At 38.5% G+C, this 26014-nt stretch overlaps 1 protein-coding gene and 1 long non-coding RNA gene across 4 annotated transcripts in view; one reads left to right on the top strand and one right to left on the bottom strand.

Annotated features, from left to right (window-relative positions):
- LOC139959862 (speract receptor-like) overlaps nt 1–26014 on the bottom strand; it is a 60125-nt gene that overhangs the window by 3832 nt on the left and 30279 nt on the right. For both annotated transcript variants that reach the window (XM_071957767.1, XM_071957768.1), the window contains exons 12-16: nt 25465–25611; nt 21982–22165; nt 20368–20508; nt 18117–18240; nt 16910–17153 (exon numbers count right to left, since the gene is read on the bottom strand). In XM_071957767.1, the coding sequence (XP_071813868.1) occupies nt 16910–17153; nt 18117–18240; nt 20368–20508; nt 21982–22165; nt 25465–25611 (840 nt within the window). The remainder of the gene's footprint in view (nt 1–16909; nt 17154–18116; nt 18241–20367; nt 20509–21981; nt 22166–25464; nt 25612–26014) is intronic.
- LOC139959863 (uncharacterized) lies at nt 389–10889 on the top strand. Of its 2 annotated transcripts, none has more exons than XR_011790244.1 (3): nt 389–747; nt 2202–2416; nt 4038–10889. It is a non-coding gene; the product is annotated as an uncharacterized lncRNA (long non-coding RNA). The 2 variants fall into 2 exon arrangements; XR_011790243.1 differs by lacking the exon at nt 389–747 and adding an exon at nt 841–1400.

The following is a 26014-nucleotide window of genomic DNA, read 5'->3' on the forward strand; positions in this document are numbered from 1 at the left end:
AGGTATCACGAGCACCTTCAAATGGAACAGATCCTACACATGAACTCATAGTATACACATGGAGTTCATAGTATTTTAATGAGACAATATTGTTAAATTTTTCATTAAGTAATTGAAATGGAAATGTGTTAATGAACTGACTATTGATACATACTTTGCTGTCTAAGCGGTGTGTGTTATACCTTATACTGCTGAGAACAGTTGTATGCCTGTAATTTCATGAGAATAAAGTTCTGCAAAAAGTAAACAGAAACTCGGTTGAGAGAGTCGTCTCTAGCCAGTTAACCGTTAAGATCCATTGCCTACACTGAAAAAATAAACTAGTCAATATTGCCACGGACTAACGTTAAATTAGTTTGTAACGTTAGTCAATGCACACGAACTAGCAAAAATCTTCGTTTCATCGCTGCTTCTTAGTCAGTTTACACTGACTAAGGAAAATATAATCGCAGCTTAGTCGATGGCGACGGACTAAGGTATTTTAACCCATGGACTAAGAACGATACGGACACCCGATTTACGCCATAATCGTAGCTTAGTCGGTCGGTCGACGGACTAATGTATTTTAACCCAATTCGATTCACTTCAATTTGGAAACCGAGAGGCAACGGCAGCTTGCTGGACTTGGCATAGTTTCATACGATCACTCTAAGCAACTTTCAACCGTAAATCACCCAAGAAGGTCTTTAGAAGAATGGAGGTATTAACTGCCATCATCGGCCTACCTGTTATTCCTTTAACTTGAAGGTAAAATTAAAGTTAATTGTTAGGCCACTGGCACTAGTACTCATGTATTATGGTTAGTGTAACGCTACCGTTGTCACGCTGGCTTTTCGCAAAACACAAGTGCAATGACAGTGAGTAGCCTATAGGCTTCTACTGGGTACTGCAGTGCATTCTCAACACTAAAGTGTGCATTCTAAACACCAATTAAAAATGTGTTATGTGTGTATTGGGCTAGACTGAACAGTGGCACATAATCTTCTAATTTATTCCCAAACAAATGCTGGAACTATAAGTCTCAATAGTTTATTTGAAGTCTACACTCATTTGGTAAAGATTTCCTGTAATATCCCATGTGAATCTAAATGGGTAGGCTTTGTGATATTGAATAAGCAAGGCTAGACCTTCAAACGTACAGTCACAGTAGGCTGAACAAATTATGTTGGCTAGTCAACGGTATTATATGTTGCGAGCAGTCAGGATGCACGCTTCAGTTCTATTTAACCTTTTCATTTATCATTTTTTAGTATTTAATTTCCGGTCACGCTCATGAAACAATTGCGTACATTCCTTCACGGTCGACTTGTTTACTGTAAGAAGTATTAACCGTTTTTTCTCAGGAAAGCTTGATAGTCTGAAGTTATTATAACATGTGCTTTTAGTATACTGCCAAAAGAGTAAGTTGTTGTATTTGTATTGATATTTTATGTAGAAGTAACGGAAAATTTAGTATGTTTAGTTTGGTCTATAATTGCACGTTTTTTTTCTGTCCAATGTAGTGCAGGGTTCATTTGCGCGAATTCAAATTATTCTGTTTATGTATATGTATATGCATCGATTCGTAGATTATGATGTTTTTTGACATTTATTTGTAATTCAAGCATATCTGTTTAGTAGCAAAGTTTAAAGGTTAAGATTAATTAGTTTTCTCTTTTTGATCCTAGATTGAATGAAACTCATTGACGTAAATAATAGATCAGATGATACAGTTTAACGCAGTTGCTAAAACTCTGGGTATTCTCTAGTCTTCGCCGGTCCATTATATACTTTAGTACTACTAGTAAGACTAAATCAAAATGACCGAAAGACAAACTTAGTGTAACAAAGTATTGATTCTCCTCTAGCCTAGGTCTAAACAGGCTTGTTATGTGAGCAAGCAAAATAACAACTAAAAACGATTAGGCCTATAAATAAGTTGGCTCAGTGCATTTCTGTTTCTAAAATTTTATATTTTTAAAGATCATAAAAACAAACAAAGATTTAGCCCATGTTTTATTATCTCTGTATTCTGGGCATTTGATTCTGGTTGCAATGGTGATGACACTCTTGTTCAAATTTTCAGCTTTATACAGTCTGCTTCAAACTTTGGGATTGTTTTTTGAGACTATAGTGGAAGCAAATCTCACATAACTTTGTGGTGACAACTTTATTTATTTATTTTTCCAAATGATGAATACTTTGCTGTTTCTTTTTTCCAGCAGGAATTGAAAAGCCAAATATCTAAGTCAAGGGTGAGGTTTCCTGTGATGTACGACACCAGTGTGGAGGCAACAACAGAAGAGGAGAACTGTGTTATATATGGCTTAAAGACATGTTTTAAGATGATATATTGGTACCCTTCGCAGAACAAAAGAGTTTATCCAAGAGTCCAAAAAGCAAAGGAACAAGTACCATAGAGAAAAAAGATGGAAGAGTGAGTTTAACTATTGTACCCAACTGTTTAATGATATTAAAGATACTTTTCATAACCTGTTTTAAAAAAAAAACAGTCTAGTATATCATTTACGTGCAAGCTTCATAAGTTTGGTCAAATTTTCACTGATCTGTAGAGTGGGAGTCCAGAGGGTTTGGTTAGCTGGGAAGGTAACCAATTGCCTGGTACATCACAATGTTCACAATGCATTCCTGTATATGAAACCTGACGACTGGCAAACCGACTGTGGTGGATGTGGCTGGGAGAGCAATTTTAAAGTCACCTCACAGCTAACCTAGATCAGTTTTCATGGTAACCACATCAAAGTAAGAACAATGTGTCAGGTATGGCCCCAAGAGCAACAAATGGCCATCGCCAGTAATTATTGGTGGTGGGGTACCCCTGCCAGTGATCAACAATTGACCACTCACGGCTGACCTAGGTCAGCTCATGAGGTAACCACTTGAAACCTACTGGAAAATGTTGGTTAGGACTTCAGATACAAGGGATGGGCATTGCCAGTAATTTTTATTGGTGGGGTACCCCTGCCAGTAGACCCCCAATATGCCCATCCCCTCATTGACCTAGGTGAGCTCATGATTTGACCAGTTGAAACCTACAGGAAAATGATAGGTATCACTTCATATGTAAGGATGGGCATTTCCAGTATTTTATATTGGTGGGCCACCACTGCCAGAGTCTGCCCATCCCTTACATATAGAATCCTGTCAATCATTTTCCAGTAGTTTTCAACTGGTTAAATCATGAGCTGACCTAGATCAATGGGGGGGGGGGCATTTTGGGGGTCTACTGGCAGGGGTACCCCACTAATATAAAATACTGGAAATGCCCATCCCTTACATATGAAGTGATACCATTTTCCAGTAGTTTTCAACTGATTACATCATGAGCTCATCTAGGTCAATGGGGGATGGGCATTTTGGGGGTCTACTGGCAGGGGTACCCCACCAATAAAAATTACTGGCAATGCCCATCAGTTGTATCTGAAGTCCTAACCAACATTTTCCAGTAGGTTTCAAGTGGTTTCCTCATGAGCTGACCTAGGTCAGCCTTGAGGGGTCAATTATAGATCACTGGCAGGGGTACCCCACCACCAATAATTACTGGCAATGGCCATTTGTTGCTCTTGGGGCCATACCTGACACATTGTACTTACTTTGATGTGTTACCATGAAAACTGATCTAGGTTAGCTATCAGGTGACTTTAAAATTGCTCTCCCAGCCACACCCACCACAGTCGGTTTGCAAGTCGTCTGGTTTCATATACAGGAATGCACTGTGAACATTGTGATGTACAAGGCAATTGGTTACCTTCCCAGCTAACCAAACCCTCTGGGATCCCGGTCTATTGGGATCATTATTAACATGATTAACATAATTATTAAGCTTTGAGAAATAACTTGGTGTTATGCTGTGCAAAGCTAATAATAATTTGGTAAAGCTGCTATTCCTGGCTTATAATTTGAGGGACCTAGATTTAAATGTATACTTCCCAATATGTTATAAAATTTTAATGTAAATGTATGTTTATGATAATGTGAGTTATCATGTGCTATATCTGTATCTGTGCTTACACGTATATCATATTTTCTGTTCACAGGTCAATTATGGTGCAGATTTTGGCTTCCTGAAGACAAGTGGGAGGCCATTTGTAGTTAGGAGAAACACTCTTTGTTCGTGAAGACTTAACTGGTGTCGATTTGGGGTACCACTTTAAAACGAAAGTCATGAGGAACCCTTGCCCAAGATTCAACTTTGCATTATTGTGCAGTGCTATACTTTTGCGATTCATGTTTGATCCATTTACTTGTCTTAACTTTGTTGGAATAAAATCATATTTTCAGATTTTTGTTTACAGTGATTTCTTCCCTATCTGTCGAAAGTCAGCCTTTGTAGACATCAGAAGTTTTATCAGAAATAAATACTGCCAACGTACACATTATTTGTGTTTCTTCTGCTCTCTTTTCTTTCAGTGATGCTAGTCAGTGAAACTAGTCGGGTTTAATTCTTTCAGTGATTCTAGTCAGTGCAACTAGTCAGTCGATACCGACTAAGAAAGGTTAGTCGGGAGAGGCACCATCCTGACTAATGTAAAACCTGCTATAAACTAGTCGGTGGCTCATATAAAGTAGTCGGTAAAGACCGACTAATGTCACCAACTAATGTAACTGACTAATATACATTTACCGACTAAGAAATTGTTGATCGACTAAGTTGACGGACTAAGATGACCCACTAAGAAATCCAACTGACTAAGGAATAAATTAGTCGGTATAGCAACTGACTAAGGCTATGTTAGTCGGGAGAGGCACCAGATGGACTAACGTTATGTTAGTCGGTGAACCAATTTAAGTTTTCAGTGTAACCAACATAAAGTTGTTCACCGCCAAAAGACGTACGACCTCCAAAAAAATACGAGAATCATCTATTTGATACGTATAGCATTAGAGACATTCTCAAATTGAAATACATTCAAGAGTCTATTTTGGAGATCACGTGTGACCTCAAATAATAAACAATAGAGTTTTACGACTCAATATGGGACACCTACATTCTAAATATAGCAGCCACAACCAGCCACACAGAGCAGAGGAATACCTGCAACGCTACATCAGCCGAATACACAAGTGTTGCAACGATTGGAGAATGGAACTCAACCCAACCAAGTCACAGATACTCTATATCGCCAAACACAACAGATTAAGGAGAAAACAACATCTTACACTCAACAACATCGTCATATACCAGTCGCCAATCAAGTTCGCTTCCTGGGATTAACCATCGATAAACAGCTCATCCTCGGACAACACCATAAAAACACCCTCAAGAGAGTCAGGACAACCCGTGAATATACTACGAAGAATAGCTGGATCATCAGAAAACCCCAGAGCATCACCACTCACAACAATGAAGATTTACAATATGATGATCAGGCCACTTTTCGAAAATTCAGCTCATAACATATATCAGCACAAACAGAAAAACTCAACATCATTAGATGAAAAGATTCAACAACTATAAGGGACAAGTTCCTCGACAAGTGTACATCACCAACACATCATCTTCATCAGTTTATAACAACTCAACTTAAGAGATCGGCCTTCATCATGGAATCACTCCCCCCCCCCCACCCCTCCCCACCGGCATGAACACGGAAGCTGCCATCCTCCGAGTCCCTTTATGGCTCAGATCGCCAAATCCAGTCTTCAAAGCCAGCCACCACTCATCGCCTTGCTAAAAACATGCTACTTTCCTACCATCGTGCAGCCACGTTTCTCTCCGACCCTGCCCTGAAAGTTATATATACACAATCCCAAATTTTCAGATCTCAAACCATAGCGCCCCTGACCCGCTGAAGCGCCTTACGGCGGAAACAGCTTATTACAAAACATATCGTATCGCACCTAACTCATTCAAATGACATAACATAGCACATCCTCTAATACTGTGCCTCTGCCATTATTGGGAACATTAGAACCTTGGTTAGACACAGCTTAACGAAAGTTTATTCATACGTTTATATAACTTAGAAAAGGAGTACCCAGATCCTAGCTAGCTGCCTAAGATTATTCAAAGCAAATGAATTAGCAAGTATGGTATGGCAACATGCCCATCGGTGTAAACACCCCTTGGCAAACTGGTGACTAAAATTTTCGAGAAAGCTAGCTTTCAGCCTGAAGTATATTTACCATAATGGTGCGAGCAACAACGATAACCTCATTCTGCAATGTTGGCATTCATGTTAATATTAGTGCGTTAAGCGGTCATCTAAACATAGGCCTAAGGTTAGTTACAGTGTCAGAAGGTATTGAAGGCTTCAAATAAACCAAATTGCCAATGTTCCAATGTCTTGAGGGCAGGAATCGAACCAATAAAAGACAGTTATTCATCAAAGTTGTCTAGTCAATGTTAGAACATCGTTGATACTAATACTTACGTAAGGTCTAACTGATAGGCTTATAGGTGTACCGTTAGTCGTTACTGATCTGGGATACAGCAGCAACATGTATTCAAGAAATACACGTTTCAAGGAACAGTAAACGTCTTTCTCCAAAGAAAGTAATGTTTCATGCCCTGGTTCACAGCTATTTGTTAAGTCTGACCATACTACTTTTATGTAAACAGTTTATCTATAGAAGATCAAGACCCTTCCTACTTTGTTTATGCTTACTGACCGGCATTGGGGTATTTTCAGTTATTCTTGTAAAATAAAATGTGTCTATGTTAGAGCATTATATTTGCATTACGGGCTTAGAGTTGAAAATATATATATTCATAACATACAACACTGTGTCTGCGTCTTTCTGCTTAATTAACCGTGCTTTAATTACTATACTTTTATGATAATCGTTATGTTGTACAACGGAGTGTGGGTTCATTGTATAACCCACATTTTATTGGCATTCTTGTTATTTTATTGCACATTTGTTTGGAGACCTTTAACTATAATAAAAGTAATGAAAACGGGACACCCCATTAATTATGTTGTAACATTCTGAGATGAAATGTTAGTGTACTCACGGGGGTATAAACCTATTGCTGGATGCACTCAGCCTACGGCCTCGTTTATCGCTTAGGTTATACCCTCTCACACATTCTTGAAATATCCTGCGATAAACGAACGATTGACCGTTGATAAAAGGGTAATAATGCATTGATCTTACCATTGTCACTCAGATATCAGCAAATTGCGATTGGTGAGAGATTACTGTGATAGAAGCTGTACTAGGCTGACCCAATTAACGAGTAATTAGCCTTTTCGTAAAAATTGACATTTTTGTTCGCCCAAACAGTTATGTATGCAAACCAATCAAATCATCTCTATAACGTGACGTCAGTCAATAACAAGTGCTCCTGTTTCGCTCAGAATACGTACATTGATGTACTATACTACTACATGTAACTGAACCATGCATACAGCCTATACAATATACTGTATTATACAACACCTACTAGTATTCTGGTCATTTGATTGGTCAATTGCTCGTTGATTGCATGCAAAATCCGCTCTATTCCACTCTATGAAATAGAACCATGGGTTATATTTTTTTGGTAGCACTTCATTCAATGGTAAGAGAGCAGAGAAACCTGTCTGTTCAAAACAATCTGTTGCATGAGTGCATTTTACCCATCTTAATATAATATGTTGTATAAAACAAATAATGAATGGTTTCCATTCGTGCAATAGTGCAAATATTTCATTCGTTAAAATATGTAATTTGTTCCACTCAACGAGGCGCAGCCGAGTTGAATGGAACATTCCATCTTTCAACTCATGAAATATTTGCACTATTACACTCATAACCATTCATTATTTGTATACATTACTGTGTACTGGTATTGCACACAATGAATATTGTTCAATTTTTCAGGACTGTGTATTCTCTGTCACGTCCGAAACATACGTAATTAGTGATTGACACCACGTTAAGTACTAGGTTTCCGTTAACTTGATGGTTCTGGTCATAGTTTCTTCGTTTATATTTCAAATTTTGTAAAGTTAAGTTACATTTCACATTTAAAGCGTTAAATTTCGAACTGGAAATCCGGTAAGTTATGCTTACTAAACAGATTTTCAACGCAATATTGCCCTTTTAACTCCTACTTATCTCCACCAATGCGAGTGGCTATACCATAGTAGTCTATTCACTATAGATTATATCCTACAGGACTTTCAAAAAGTGGACAATTATTATAGAGCGGGAGTCCAGAGGGTTTGGTTAGCTGGGAAGGTAACCAATTGCCTTGTACATTACAATGTTCACAGTGCATACCTGTATATGAACCAGACGACTGGCAAACCTGCTGTGGTGGGTGTGGCTGGGAGGGCAATTTTAAATTCACCTAAAAGCTAAACTAGATCAGCTTTCATTGGTAACCCCATCAAAGTGAGTACACTGCGTCAGGTATGGCCCCAAGAGCAACAAATGGCCATCGCCAGTGATTATTGGTGGTGGGGTAGCTTCGCCAGTCATCAATAATTGACCCCTCACGGATTACCTAGGTCAGCTCATGAGGTAACCACTTGAAACCTACTGGAAAATGATAGGCAGGACTCTATATGTAAGGGATGGGCATTTCCAGTAATTTCTATTAGTGGGGTACCCCTGGCAGTGGACCCCAAAAATGCCCATCCCCTCCATGACCTAGGTCAGCTCATGAGGTAACCAGTTGAAACCTACTCGAAAATGATAGGTATCACTTCATATGTAAGGGATGAGCATTTCCAGTAATTTCTAATAGTGGGGTACCCCTGCCAGTGGACCCCCAAAATGCCCATCCCCACATTGACCTAGGTCAGCTCAAGAGGTAACCAGTTGAAACAAACTGGTAAATGATAGGTATCACTTCATATGTAAGGGATAGGCATTTCCAGTAATTTCTATTAGTGGGGTACAACAGTGACAGTCAACGTTCATTACATTCAGCAGTTCTCAAGTGGCCTGTTCAAGTTACCGTTGCTTTACTAATGCCAATGTGAATGTCTGATTGAAACATGTGGTCCATACCAGTGGCACCAGCCTGTTTCCAGGGGTCAAGGAAAAATATGTTAATCTGGTGAACGATTCACTGTTTGTGATTTTTGTTGCCATATCAATTTCTTCTAGCATGGGGACATTTTTTTGTGAAAAACAATAAAACAATAGATAAAACAATCGAGAGGTCATTAGTAAAGCTACGGTAACTTGAACAGGCCACTTGACACTGCTGAATGTAATGAACGTTGACTGTCTAGAACATACTTCCTGAATAACCACACAGGTTGTATTCAGTCATTTGAGGCCACCTATGAGTGGTTACACTGTATCTGGGGTGTTTCGGGGATTCTTAGGGTGTGAGCTATAATCTAATGTGAGACAGTGGTTGGAGATGTTGGGAAAACGGACAGGGGTACCCCACCAGTGGAAATTACCGGAAATGACTCTCCTATAATCTTGAGTCACACTTATCATTTTCCAGTAGTTTTCAATTGGTTACACCATAAGCTCACCTAGGTTAATAAGGGGGGGGGGGCGGACTCTGGCAGTGATGGCCCACCAATATGTGATGCATCCACAAACCAAGTATGAGATGTATCAACGATTTCTATCGTTAGATATCATGTAAAAGGGTTTTCAGAGTTTGACCTCTGGGCACCTCAAGTGAGATTTGACCTCACAGGCAACAGGATTTTTGCACTCAATATGGCAAATCCATATTCCATGTATGAAAGTATCCATGATTTCTACTACGAGAAATTAGTTTAGTATGTCGTTTTTTAACCCTTTTTGTGGTGGGTAAATGCGGTGGGTAACTTAGTGTGGTGGGTGAACTGAAAGCTAATAGCGCCCCCATTCGGGCAGTCATTGACAATGTGTAGAATACTACATAGTATATATATGTATTTATATATATATTGATAAAGTTATAAATAGGCCTATGTTTTTATATATTTATAAAAGTATACTTGTAAAAGTATATATAGGCATAGTTACTTATATATTTATAATCAAACAACGTATAGCAGGCTTTACCAGGCAATAAGTAAAGCAATGTTACTCAGGAGAGTAAAAAAGAGAAGAAGGAATGAACGACCAAGGTGGATACCAACAATGAATAGATAGGAAAATAAGATTCTACTAATATATATAAATTACATAAAAGAGCAAAAAACTACACCGTGAGCAAAATGATGAGCACGCGAGCATAAAATGAGTCGGACTCAAAATGCAAGAGAGCGCGTGTTCATATTAATATATTAAACAGAATATCATTCAAATGTTCTCAAAAAGCTCTCATTTCACCGAATGACTCAAAGAAGTACGCACTCTCAAGATGAGATTTCGTTGTAGAATATGCAACAAAGGATTTAACCGTCATATCAATCTTCGTCGACACGAGTCCGTCATTCACGTGAATTGTCAAAAGGCGTGGATAGTAACTGACAGCGAGGATGACACTGACAGTGTGAATGGTAAGCAAAGGTAAGCAAAGGTAAGCATAGGCGTACGAGGCGGGGGGGGGGGCAGGGGGCAGACTGCCCCCCCCCCCCATTTTTTTTCCAGAGAACAAGAAATTCGGGCAAAAGTCCTGAAAAATTCGGGCAGCCTAAGAGGAGAAAAAATTTAATAAATATATATAAATATGCAGTAGCTTGCCCGAATCTTTTTTTAATTTTTGCCCCAAAATTCCGTGGAGAGCGTTTTGTCTTTCCCCTTCAAACTGATGTTACCATTTTTTCTTCTTCTTCTAATTTACCAAATTTTTGGGGAAGTGTAAATTTCTAAAACGTGAGATTATAAAATAAAGAATGTTTACATGCAACTTGCAAGGCCTCAGAAGTGCCATTTCCGGCAATCTGAGAGGCACTTTTAGCCCAAAAATTTCTTGTACGCTACACGCCAACCGATGGTGGCGCTCCGCTTAGATAGTGTCACGGGAACTTTCGGGCACAAAAGTTTCTGCCCCCCCCCCCAAACTGAAATGGTCCCGTACGCCTTTGATGATAAGGAGCGTTTTGTGAATACGCGTCGTGTCGTCGTGAAATACAAACATCGTGAAAGTCATTTGTGTCTAGAACTATAACTTCCTGAATATTCTGTAGAGGGTTTTACTTCCAAACACGCACAGATGCATCAATGTTTATATATTAGTAAAAACCGACCAGACTAGACTTATACAACCATTTTTCGTATTGTTGCATTTCAAAACGCTTGGAAGTCACAGAAATACCCGACGTATAATATCCAACCTGAGCCTTACCCGGGTGATCTGTGGACAGGTTAAAACCAAATTCGTGTCTCTGTAGAAGCTCCCTATTCCAATAAAATTCCCTAAATCTTAGTTTCCTATCTAGTTCATTGTTGGTATTCGCCTTTGTCGTTCGTTCATTCCTTCTTTTCTTTTCTCTTCTGAGTAACATTGTTTTACTTATTGTCTGGTAAGGCCTGCTATTAGTTGTATAATACTTACTTAAAGACATGGCCTATATATATACTTTTATAAATATATAAATACCTAGGCCTATATATACCTTTATGAATATATATAAATACATATATATATATACTTTTACACTATGTAATATGTACGTTTTGCCAATGACTGCCCGAATAGGGGCGCTATTAACTTTCAGTTCACCCACCACATTAACCCACCACAAAAAGGGCGTGAAAACCACATACCATACTACTCGAGAAATCATGTTTCAAAGGTTTTCAGTTCTCGACACACCGAAGCCTATGGAGAATTGTTCGTGAGTGTTGATTCGATTCTACGGATGTCCATAGGCAAATTTCCAATTGCCAACAGCCTCATGTGCTTATCGTAACGCACATGTTATCTATTATAGGCTGGTCGGTGGGAGATACGGTAGATTACAAAACAAGGTTTCAACAATTTGGCCTCTGGTGTATCCAAATGGCCTTTTGACCTCCACAGAAAACAATAGGCTTATTGAACTTAATGTGTCACAACTACATACTATCTATGAGATTGGTCCAAGCTTCCCTTCTTGAAATATCGTGTTTACAAGGTTTTCACAATTTGACCACTAGTGACCCTAAATGACCTTTGAGATCCACAAAAAACAATAGGCTTCTTGTACTTAATGTGTTACAACTACAAACTAAATATGTGATTGGTCCAATATTCCCTTCTTGAAAAACCTTTTTCACAAGGTTTTCACAATTTGACCCCTGGTGACCCCAAATGACATTTGACCTAAATAAAAGCAATATGCTTCTTGTTCTTAACGTGTCACAACTACAAACTAAATATGGGTTTGCTCCAAGCTCCCATTATTGAGATATCGTGTTTACAAAGTTTTCACAATTTGACCCCATGTGACCCCACTCTTCTACTCAACATGGTACTCCTACACATCAAACATGAGCTTGGTCCAAGCTTCCCTTCTTGATATATCGTGTCACACACACGCAAACACACTTATCCGCCTGAATGACTTCAAATGTTTCGATTTCATCGAAACCAATAATTGCGGTCATGATTGTGTGTGTGTATGTGTATGTGATTGTAAACATGGTAACGCAATATTCTCATGTTGGATGTACTTGAAACTTGGAATGTACATGCACTTTATTGAGTTCTCTGCTGTTTTTTTTGGGGGGGGGGGACAAAGGTCATACTAGGTCGCCCGTTGTCTGGTGGAAGATTTTGATACAATGTCCTTGTAGTTATTACTCTCTTTCTAACCATGTAAAAATTGTCCCCATTCGACGTTTTCTTCTTGTAGAAATCTGGTTTTCAAATTCACCAGTTTCTCACCAAAAGTACGGTTTGTTCGAACGCATTAATATGGTGATTGACGTAGCGCTGGCAAATAGGCAAAACAGGCGACTTCTAAATCGCTGAAATAAAATTCACGGATCAAATTAACAGTAAAAGGAAACTTGAAAAGTATTCGGAACACCGAAAGATGAAACCTTGCGGAATCGATGTCAGAGCAGAATGTAGTACGAGAAGCTTAGGCATCGCAGAACCGTCTGATTGTAAACGTTAGAGTAGCTTACATGCAAACATTTCTCGCGTTGGAGCTGGATAGCGCGATGTATAAACAACAAAGAGTTTGCTGTTAAAACTTATCTTGTGTTACAAAAAGAACACGAAACCACCGATCTACTACATATATGGCGGCTTAAGGAGTTTTTGAAAACATATCTAATTTATAAGAAATTTCACCGAAAATTAAGGAAGAAATTAATCTGTATACAAACGCGGTTTTTGTTGTGATTACTGTAGGTATTGTACGGAGCGTGGGTTATGTCGCAATCTGCATTAGTGTAGATGACGTCACGTTCTGTACTGTTCAAATCATATTGGAAATGTCCATCCTTAACGATTAAAAATCGTTTCTTTGTCAAACGCAACATTAGCGTTCTCATACTTTGACAACATGTTTGGAAAATTATTTATCATTTTTTAAAGGTAACTTCTTTGGAACCCTGAAATTGGTATCGGTCAAAGGTCAAATGAGGTCAACATGTGTCACAGTCTGAAAACATTTTAAAAATGATAACTCCAAAATGATAGCTACAATTAACCTGTGAATTCTCCAATGCTATGATTTTCTTTGGTGAACTTAGTTTGGTAAAATTCAGTTCATTTTAGTTTTTTGAAGAGGTTTGATAGGTCTTCAACAAAGCGTACAGTAATCCAGGAAATGAAATATACTTCAAAGATCAATCTTTAACATGCACTTACTGTAAGACACTCGGGGGGGGGGGGGCATACCACCCTCTTGTTTTCACCCTCAAATGGTGGGAAAAGAGATGGTTGCTAGGTGCAGAGCTGATTTGCCTGCTCAAAATTGGTAGAAGGAAATTTTATTCATACAGCTTCCTATGTGTGTATATTTCACATAGGAAGCTGTTCTATCAGGATAGAGAAACATTAAGAATGAAACTTCTATACTGTAAATCCTTACCAGTGAAGGAATTGGTTGATGCCCACTAGGGAGTGCTTAGTGATATGAGCAGGGACGTAGCTAAGGCCTGATGATTGGGGGGTGTAGTGGCTGAAATTCCAACTGGATGGGTTTTGGAGCCAGAAATTCCGACTGCTGCCTTGTACCCCCCCCCCCCCCCCGCTATACTCGTCAACGATACGGTCAGTGTCAGTCAGACACTCTATCTTTCGCGACTGCACTTTTGTTCCGAACTTTTTTCGGTACACTTGTACCACTGGCCCTCACTTCACAAACTTATTAATCACTCTGGTTAAGCGAGTAAGCAACTGAGTATAACTTATCTGCTTGATAGGCTACATAGACTACTAACTACAAAAGCTATGTTAATGTAACAAAGGGGCAAACTTTTTTTTTCAACAAATTATATTCGACGACATAGTGAATTACCCAAAAATACAGTGCTTTTTCCTAGCGCACTTAATATTATTTTCCTTGGGTTCACTTCAGTCCAAGTGAGCATTTGGAATGAAGTGAACAATTAAACATTTTGCAGAAAAATGATGGGTTGACGAGATACGATAAGTTGTCAATTAAACATTTTGCAGAAAATTTTTCAATTGCTCAATCGGAATGAAGTGAACAATTGAACATTTTGCCAAAAAATGTCCAAATGACAAGATAAGATAAGTTGTCAATTAAACATTTGCAGAAAAATTTTCAATTGCTCAGATGGAATGAAGTGAACAATTGAACATTTTGCAGCAAAATGTCCAATTCACGAGATATGATAAGTTGTCAATTAAACATTTTTCAGAAAATTGTTCAATTGCTCAGTTAAAGCAACTAAGCAATCCAACATTTTCTATTTTTTTTTTGGATAATATTTTATCTTGTTATCTAAACAATTTACTAATAAATTTCACCTTATGGGGCAAAGTTTTTCTTATGTTGATGGCACTTTTAAGCTTCCGTAGATTAGCATTGAGCGTTTTAATTGTATACGTTTTACAGTAGTTTTATTAGGCATGTTTTTTTAGAGTATGCAAAATCATACGAAGTTTTGTATGGTGGAGTATAAGGATCGCGAGAAACAATTTCCCAATGTGACAAGGAAAACGTGGTAAATATGATTGATTAAAGGTCAATTTTGACCAAAAATTGTAGGTCACTCACAAATTACAAGAATATATGAAAATTAGAGTGCGACAGTCGAAAATTCCGACTGTCGCACTCAATTTTCCAACTATCGTCAGGTTTACCAAGATTGGGGGAGAGACACCCCCCCCCCACACACACACACACCCTCTAGCGACGTCCCTGGATATGAGGAGTAGGTATTGTGGGGGAAATTATCATAATACTTAGTCATTACTCTGCAACCCATCAAACTTCAATTAGACGGGTTCTCGACTATTTACAGCAGATCTTCCGAAGTCCAATCATGAAAAGGGGTCCAGCACGAAATAAATAATAAAAACGAAATATATAAATGATGAAAGCAAGTATGATGGTCGTGACTTTCCAGTAAAGAAGAAATATGTGGCGAGTGAAAGTTCCAAGGAAAAATGCGTATTTCCAGTAAGATGTAAAGCAAAGACGAGATGATTTTAAATAAACCTCTATATCTCGCGGAGCCACGTGGAAATGTGGTAATGACTTAACTTGCTCCGAAATCCTCAAACAAAGGCCAGGTTCTTCATGACTCAGGGGGGTACACCTTAAGAACTACGAAAAAATTAGGGCGTACTATAGAAGTAGCAAAAACTATCGTTATAGTATTGCGTCACTACAAGTGCTTCAAAAAAGAGCTGGAAATCTCTCATCTTTTCTGGTTCTCACTTAATTCTTGGACAAACTTAACTCACTTGCTCTACGTTAGTCGGATTGTTATTTGTTTTATGGCAAGGAATCACAAAGCCTCGGCCAACTGGCTTTCAGGTTGTCTAAAAAGAACACATTTTTTCTTTGTTCTTTTGTGTATTCATAAACTTCAATTAGTTCTGCTACAAACTAAAAGTGAGTGTTTCCTATTCAATTAACATCTAAACTCAAGTTTCTGGTTTAGCAGTTTTACACATATCGTACAACGGCTCATCAAACATATGATACCTTAAGGGGGTTTCATAGCTCTAGGGAAGAACTGTGTGATTTCTTGAGGCCTGCTCTAGATAATTAGTTCAACAGCATGCCCCAGAGATAATTCTTGTACAATGAACTTGCTGAGGCAAATTCTTTTATGTCATCGTGTATTTCATGTCATAATTTGCGGAGTGTATGGAGGAATTACAAGACACAAGTCAGCAATCTATGGAGTCACAAACCACATCCAAAAAATGTGGTAAAATAACTACTGTAATCTCATGTAAGGTACACGAGCCTTCCGAGTTTCAGAAACACCTTTTTGAACATTTTATCACTCTTTCATAAATTAAAGTCAATTCGAACATTATTTATCCTGGCAAATACGGTAAATAATTATTTTGTATTACCAGAATAATGAGTCGAAAAACAGTGTTTCCCTAAATATTCCAAATAATGCACCATTTCACGCCTGAAATCCCTCTACATGGCAGGCGAGCTTTCTAACGATCCCCTGTTGATGATTAATTTTCCATTGCATTTACAGTTCTGTTTACAGTATCTTACCCGGCTCCGACTTCGAGTTAGATAGCATCATGATTGATATCTACAGAAATGGAGGCCCCCGCCCCCCCCCCCCCATCTGCCCATAGAGATGTAGCGAATTAGTAGGATCAGGGAGTTGTTATGGATACAACTCCCTGGTAGGATAAACATGATGGGCGAAGCAGCCAAATAGCTGAAAGGTAATCTTGAAAATGTCAATTGTCTGCGTATGCAGTGCTGCCTTTGTTTGCGAGAATTGCAACTCAACCCAATTATGCAACAATACTTAGTTTTAAAACAATCAGAAATAACCTGTGTTTGGAAATTGTACAAAAACATTAATATCAATAAATAAATAAAACAGTAGCCAACTTAGAGCTGCCAGTGAATGGCTTACTTGAATACAGAACCTGAAAAAAAAATGAGAAAGAATCTCTTACCTGAATGTATTCCTATTCTCAACTTAAGAATATGGTCAGGTTTATGGCGGATTCTAAACTTGCTAACAGCATCCAGAAGATGAAGTGACGTCGACGCAATCTCACCCGCATGTCTAATGCCATTCCGTAGTGGTAATCCTGATACTATCATGTACGCGTCTCCAATGGTTTCGACTTTGTAAACGTCGTAGAAACCAATGATTGTGTCGAAGAGGGAATACAGATCATTCAATAGATCAACCACCTGCCAAAAAAATATTGTAAAACGTATACCGGACTTAACAGTACTTTTAATGTACAGGCATCGACCTTTTCAGTACATGCAACATATGTTGCTAAGGTCACCGTTCTACAACTACTGTTCGCATTACTACAACCATGATGCAAGATCGCGATGGCATATAAAAGTTAGTACAGTGGTCACTTTGATAAGGCTGGCGCTGTCTAAATCAGGGTATTGATTGTATTCAAAACTGATTGACAGTATGAATATGAAAACAACGAAGGTGTCTATGGACGCTAAGGAATAGCTCTCCAAAACATAGTATAACATATTCTTGTAATTTCTAGACATGTAAAAGGCTCTGTACTCATTTTTTCAGTGCCAAAAACTTTTGAAAATATATATATTATTCTGTTCCTCACTTAGCAGCATAGCAAGATATATATATATATATATATATATATATATATATATATATATATATATCTATATATATATATATATCTATATATATATCTATATATATATATATATATATATATATATATATATATATATATATATTTAGGCTTTAATCAGAGAGTGTCACTTAATATTTCAAATGTATTGAACAGTTAGAGGGCCTTACGTCGGACGTGAACCCTACACAGGTTTTTGCAGTATCTAATCATATTTTTCATCAGAAATGGTGACCCATAGTTCCAACAGGTAATCTTCCATTATTATTTCATCAATTTTGCAAACCCAACATTGAGCCAGTGGTCACATGAGTTGTATCCCGATCAAAATAATATGCAATAGCAATGAATATCAACCAACGCTATCATTAATGAATGGTTGACCTATTGCTTGCCATATCAATTGCACACAGCTGTGTATGAATATTTAACTTTCAAACTGAAGAGGATATAAATGCTGTATCTAGTATCTGAGGTTTCATTTCAAACATTGATGCCGGGCAAGTGAGAGTATTTAATTAATAACCTGAAATGGTGTACTTTCAGAGGAGAGCGATGTAAAACCAACGATGTCACTGAAATATATTGTCACGCACTCGAAACTTTCTGGAACGACCTGCATCCCTCTCTTTAGTTGGTTAGCTACCGGTCTATAATGCAATCGAAGAGCAAACAAAGATAAAGTACGGTATGAAGGTGAATTAACCACATGAATACCGACTTGAAATGTCTAATTTATTTAAATCATGTTCTATCTTTTCCAGGAAGTGACTTCGCAGAAATAGTTCATTGTATCACTCTGTATGCAGACAATCAATACTCATGACTATATATGATGAAGCATCCACTTTTGGACCCAAGTTTGATTTCTTTGGATTAGTGAGAGTTCGTTGTACGTTTGACCTTTGGGCTGAGTTGTACGTCCAGTCAAGTAAAAGCAGCTTAACTGTGATATATAGAGTCACCGACCCAAGTTAAGCCAAGCCAGTCACCAATTTGCCAAAATCATGTCAGATACAAGTCAGCACTTTATTGAAGTCAACTTCAAACGAAGTAAAATCCCGCCCGAGCCAACTCAATCAGTAGTCAGTAGGAAACAAGAGTTACAAGTTCAGAGTGATAAAAAATATATGTAATCCCCTGAGTATAGGCTTCTTATACTGTCGTTGTCACTCTAGTCCTAACCAAGACACTGTTCATATGATTTCAGATTCCAAACGAAACTTTTAGTGTAATGTCTGTCTGTTAACTTAACTGTCTCAACGTGTTAGCCATTACTCAGTACAAATAGTATTGCCCAATCTGTGGAGGTGTAGGTATAAAGGCCGGGTCACATCTGCGCGATTCAACACGAGATTCAACTCGCAACTAAAATCACGCGATTTTCGATTCAACTTCGAAATCAACTTTGTGGTGACATACGCGCGACTGTTCAAACAACTACAGAATCGATTATGAAAACAATTGCGAAATGGCATCTTATATTAATAGTCGACGTAACTTGTCGGGCGAAGAAAAACGGAGGTTTGCGGCCGCAGTGGTTGTCGCTAGTCTTTTAAAAGCTCGCAAAGACAAGGGCAGAAGCAAGAGATCATGCTGGAAGCGATCGTGGATAGAAAAAAGGGCCCAATTTAGCCAATTTTCAAATATTTTACCGGAGTTGAGGGATAAGGATGCCCACAGTTATCGTAGGTATATGCGTATGACGCATGATCAGTTCGTTAACATACTTCCTTTTTTCATTTCTCCACATACACTCTTTTTTCCCTGTAACTCTCGATTAAGTCAAATAAATTAATTGTATTTCTGGCGGCCATGGTGTCGTTCGGCTCAAATGCAATTCTACCGCCTGCCAAACTACACGAGGAAGGCTTCTGATTGGTCGAATCAGAAAAGTTGCATCTGAGAAGTTGCGCTGATTGGGACATTGCTCTATTGCAAATCAACCCCAATCGACGCCGCAACTTTTATTGTGCAACAAGTTGATACCCGTGTCTAACTACGCGATTCAACCTTCAATTGTATTGCGAGTTGAATCGCGTGTTGAATCGCATATATGTGACCCAGACTTAAGTGTAGGTTTAGTTATTAGTGTAGGTGTAGTTATCAGTGAAGGTGTATGTTGTATTAGTGTAGGTGTAAGTATAGGTGTAAGTATAGGTGTAGGTGTAGGTACAGTGTGCTTCCACTTGTTTTGAACATTCGGTGTTGAGTTCGTAGCGGCAGAAACGGTTTCATCCAAATAGAGCGCTCGAGTTGCTTGCCATTTTTACCATGCTTCGAGTCAAGTGACGAGTTAAGTCACGTCATTTTCAGTGGTGACTCGAGCCAAGTCTAGAATTGGTAGGTGTAACTCGAGTCAACTTGCCCAAGTCATTTGCGTTGCCGACTGAAGTCAAGTCTATTTCGGTCAGTTTGGGTACAGACTAGGGTCAAATGAACTCACTGTAAAATGTGACTTATAGCAACATTGTTGTACATAAACTATAGTTTAAGAACTAACAAAAACGGTCTTTTGGATTAGAATGCATTACGCAGGCTACTTTATACTGTGTTTACACTATAGTATAGTACGTTGTGGATTTCTTTGACGATAAATGCCATGTTAAAGCAATTAAAAAGAATAGATATTGAATTCTTGTAAAGAGTTGAAGCAGAAGCGTTTCAATGATACCAACGAATATAAAAGTGAATAGCACAATTTTAGAGAAACGACTAATCTTAGAGATACGATGAATGTCGTAAATGTAAATTAGCTGATCCTATAGACGACTTACTTAGGAAGCATTCGATGCAGGAGATTATCCGTCTTCTTTTTCTCCTCTAATAGCTGTTCTGTTCTTTCTTCTACTATCTCCTCCAGATTGTTGGCATACTTCTCCATCATGTCCATCATGTTGTCTAATATGTTCGATTTCCTATGGTATTGGAAAAGAAGCTGTCATAAATGTATACTACTAACACTGAATAATTGAGTGACTTCATGAGCAAACTATTCCTCGGCCTCTTCCTCCTGATTCCTATCATACATCACGGGTCACAGATAGCTGAAATATGACTTGAAAATAATTCAACTCAATATTTGCTATAAATCCAACGGCTACAAGAACAATTTAACAGAAAATGCAATAATGAATTGCAGGTTTCAATGACGAAATATGCTGAATCTCTTGGGAATCTGATGTCGGAAGGTTCCCTTCTTGAAATATCATGATATCAAGGTTTCCATGGATCTCTGTTTCAGTCACTACACTAGTAGCTCCAGTTTGTTTTACTTTGTACAGCGCCTCGAGCAGGATAACTGTTTCTGGATAATGGCGCTTTATAATATTTACATTTATTATAACTACTATACTCCTAATAATTGTAGAAACGGTATTGTTTGCTACGTAATATATGCAAATGACATTCATCCAAGATTACATTCTTTAGATATCGTATTTAAAAGTTTTACATAAAGTTGATCACTTCTGATCTCAAAATGATCTTTTGAATAAAAACAATATACGGTTCATCAAATTAAGATGCAGCATGCAGGCTACTGAATCATATTTCCACGTCTGCCTTCCCCCATTATTAACAAGTAAGAGACATCTTAAATTTAAATTGGGGCATCTACGGGCAATGTTTGAGATCTATACACGCTTCCCTTTTTGAGATATAGTGTTCATAAGCAAGGCGTCACACATATTGCAAAAGGGTGCGATTTACATTGAAAGCAACAATCATTTTGGGTGAATGTTCCTTCGTATCATCCTCTAGTCAGCTCCATGAAGGGAATCATGCAAATCATTAAAATCAGAGTTAAAATCAAATACTCTGGATTGATAATTAGGATGAAAGTGGTGTGGATTAATAGCGTTTGTTGATTTTTCCCATGTTTGTGATAAATTATTAAAAGGTAAAATTGGAGCAATGCTGTCATCAAGAAAATTCCTCCATTATCAAATATCGTGTAATCAAGGAATAGACACTTATCACTTGGCCCCATTTCTTCGTTTAGACTCGATGTTTACTACCCTTATGCATATGAGTAAGGTTTGCCTCGTTGATTTCTTACCGGCCCAACCATAGACGTAAGTATATAGTGTTAGTTTAGATGGGTAAAATAATCACAGGAAATAATGCAGAGTCAGCTAAACCAGCATGTGCTAAGTATACGGTCAGAGAGATTCATGAAGGCAAATTAGATCTTGCACAATTTATATTGATAATTACCTGGTATAATAACACATTTTGTTGGCCACTGGTTTTCAACTGTTTCTTATATACAAAACAAGCCAAGTGTGGAGCAAGAATATCCAAACTAAAGCAATAATTGCTTTCGTTTTGTTTTCTTATGGCTTCCTGTTTGTAGGATTAGGTTATCAGAAAAGTTGCGAAAAACTTACAGGCCTTTGTTTAATAGTCGAAGTTTCCCTCGAAGTGACTTAAAGTCGGGTCGTCTCAGATGATCTTCAGCCCAGCATTCTTGCATAACACCTATAAAATCCTGTGGAGAATCTTCCAATTCCATCACATTTGGCCGGAAAGGATTCTTCGGATCTTGGGGATATTTCACCTTTTCTACAATTGCTTTGAAAAATGAAACCAGAAAAGCCAACATCCTTAGTGATTCCTTGCCAAATTTAACATGACGCTTATAATGTAACACTGCACACAACAATTTAAGTTTTGACATCAAAATGATAGTTGTCAGGCTCCACAGATAATAACAGAATAGTTTTGGTACTCACTAAGGTGAAGCTACACAGAATGTATGGACTTTATCCAAGCTAGACTCTTTCGTATGTACAGACTAGTCTGGTGATCTTAAAAAATGACCTTCGACCTCTACACAAAACAACAGGGATTTATACTTTAAACTAAAGTGTAACCCACATTCCAAATATGAAACTTGTCTAAGCTTTACTTTGGAGGTATCGTGTTTACAAGTGTTTCAGACTTTTTAGCTGTTAACCTAAACTTATCCTCGACCTCCACGGAAGACAATTTGGTTCTTGTACTTACTAATGGTGAATCCACATGTCAAGTTAGAGGCTAAGTTACATTTGAAGTCATCGAGGTAACAAGGTTTATAGACGTTTACTTCCGGTGTAACTTCAAAAGAACCTTTTACTTGTACTAAAAACAATACGAGTTTTTACTTGCTAAGATGGATCCACATGCCACGTATGAAGTTCATCCAAGTTGAGTAGGAGAATTTTGAATTAAATATGCAAAGAATTCCACAGATCAGCGCTAGAAAAGTATCTGCATTTCCTACTCTGCTCGGTTCTAGGTGGTATAACCTTTTTGATTATATGGCAGAGTTCCTTGTTTGATAATTGTGTCTGCATAAACAGAACACTTCATAGTTCACCAACTTTACCCTTTCTTCTCGGTCTGCATGTTCATATACAGAAAGTTGCATCACCAGGGACAGTTTAAAATGTAACATCTTAGATGATGAGATGATATCATTCATGTACATAATAAACAAATAGCCCGGCAGCCCAGTGCCCTTTGATCAAACGAACGAGGTACCAATATCTGAGTATTGGAACATTTGTGGAAAAACCCAGTATATCCAAAAGTGGATGTCTGCCGTGGTCCCTCTGCTGCATGTGGCCCCTGGGGCCGGTTAAAGGGGGCCCAAAAATGCATCTGATCAAACGAACGAGGTACCACTTGAAACCAATGTCAACTTAATGCATGAATGCCACATAGTACTGAATGGCCAATGCCAGACAAATTTTCTGCTGCAAAGGGCCCGCCAGACGCCCAAAAAGGGCCCCTTAAAAAAATGCATCTGATCAAACGAACGAGGTACCACTTGAAACCAATGTCAACTTAATGCATGAATGCCACAAAGTACTGAATGGCCTATGCCAGACAAATTTTCTGCTGCTAAGGGCCCGCCAGACGCCCCCAAATATGGCCCAAATGCCCATTAGCGTAGCATTGACCCAGATTAAATATGCAAGGTACCCCTCAAAACCGGTTTGGAATGTTCGGGTTGATCTTACAGACTATGGAAATCATCATGCCAAACAAATTTTCAGCTACAAAGGGCCCGCCAGACGCCCCAAAAGGGCCCATAAAAATGCATTTGATCAAACGAACGAGGTACCACTTGAAACCAATGTCAACTTAATGCATGAATGCCACAAAGTACTGAATGGCCCATGCCAGACAAATTTTCTGCTGCTAATGGCCCGCCAGATGCCCCCAAATATGGCCCAAATGCCCATTATCGTAGCATTGACCCAGAGTAAATATGCAAGGTACCACTCAAAACCGGTTTGGAATGTTCGGGTTGATCTTACAGACTATGGAAATCATCATGCCAGACAAATTTTCAGCTACAAAGGGCCCGCCAGACGCCCCAAAAGGGCCCCTAAAATGCATATTTGGGGGCGTCTGGCGGGCCCTTAGCAGCAGAAAATTTGTCTGGCATGGGCCATTCAGTACTTTGTGGCATTCATGCATTAAGTTGACATTGGTTTCAAGTGGTACCTCGTTCGTTTGATCAAATGCATTTTTAGGGGCCCTTTTGGGGACACCCCTCCCCTTACACCCTTCCCACAGGCCGGCCATCAGTCTTCAGCCCCCCCACTGAAAAGTACCTTCCTACGCCACTGCAATTTATATTATTCAGTAACCTCAAAACTATCTAATATTCGATTTTTAAGTTAGCCGATTTTCAATTCAACACAACGTACAAATTTGTATACTAAAATCTAAAACAAACAAGAGGGCCATCTACGAAGTTACACGATATCTCATCACAAAATCAAATACAACCAAGCCGGCCATCGTCCAAATCAACAGAACTTATTTGACCTCTGACCATTGACCTCGGTTACCGTTTTAACCGCATATTGTGATAGTATTTGACATACCTATATTGCACTCTTTTAAGACTGGGTGTCAATTCAATACTTTGCCATGGAGTTGTAGCAAAATGTTGCTTTTGCCTTATGTTTGACCTATGACATTTTTGTCTTTCCGTCCACCTTTACAACGGCATTCTCGCACGAAGTCTCGCAGGTGGGGATTTTTGTTTGTTGGTCGCACACACGTCATTTCCTGTAACATCTGCATTACATAATGTTGGTGGAGTGAAAACATGGTGTATAGAGTGAATTGCACGTCTATATACAAGAACACGGTCCAAAACTGAGTTTTAGCAAATAGCATCCATAAGTATGTATGCAAAATATTGGCACATGGGTTTTTAATAGTCCAAAACTTGCCCCAAGCCTCACGTATGCATTGATTCATAAATAACATGAGCCAAAATATGGGATACAAAAACTAACAAAGCATAACTAGTTTAGAGTTGCAATTCTTGCATATAATTAAATGCATTCTTATAGGCCTATCGCGATCTTCGCATAGAGAATTTGATCACTTCTATATATGCGTGCTGAAAGCGTAGTAAGAAAAATATTACTGATTCGCAATATTTAAGGGCAATATAAGGGGGAGGGGGTGGGGGACAAGGCAAGTATCCTACTTATTTCACCCCAGTCGCTATGACTTAACCTTAAATTGTTATTTACTTTTAAATTGAAAATCGTGTCATAACATTTTATCAAGTTATTCACAGTCTGCCAGTTTACGGCGGGTATACCTTCAACAATAAGATTGAAATGCATTTGTTTAAAACTCATGCTCAATCAGAGTACTGCTCATCAACTACATTATACTAGTAGAGACGCTTACCAAGCTGTGAATTGCAGGCATATCCAAAGGTAAAGACACCATTTTACTTCACAACAACCAATATTAAAACATCTAATGAATCAATTCTTCACCATATCTGTAGGGCGAACGCTCCTTTTCTCGGTAGACCTATGCAGTGTAACCAATTACAACACTTAACTCACCCATTGGACTTAACGTACAGTTCCCATACGGACCGTTTCTTAGCGCCATTTCAAAAAGAATAATACCAAACGAATAGACGTCTCCCTTTTGGGTTCCTTGTGGATAGTGTGACATTCTGAGCAGCTCAGGAGCTGTCCAAAGAAGTTCTGAAAAGTCAAAGTAAATTTGTTTCTAAATCACTTATAGAGTCAGACCAGAGGTACGTAAGTCTTTCGCAGTTTTCGTATAAACTGACACTTATCTAATGCTGATTTAGCACAGACCCGTAGCCGTATAGCGGCTATACAAATAGTAAAAACATGTATTTGCTGATTAGTATATACGCCATAAACATTCAGTATAGGTATACTGGGTTAGCTATACTAGGTTAGTTTAGTATGTTCCATGAATCGGAAATCCAACCGAAGCTCATATCAAACCCTATTCATATGAAATCCATGGATGAACACCGGCTTTCATCAATATGTTTAGAGAATTTTGAGGCAACAATTCCTGCTGCCGGGACCGTCACATAACATTCAAATCCGAGGGACGAGAATGACTTCAGCA

The sequence above is a fragment of the Apostichopus japonicus genome, chromosome 19 (genome assembly GCF_037975245.1).
Source record: "Apostichopus japonicus isolate 1M-3 chromosome 19, ASM3797524v1, whole genome shotgun sequence".
Classification (NCBI taxonomy): Eukaryota; Metazoa; Echinodermata; class Holothuroidea; order Aspidochirotida; family Stichopodidae; genus Apostichopus; species Apostichopus japonicus.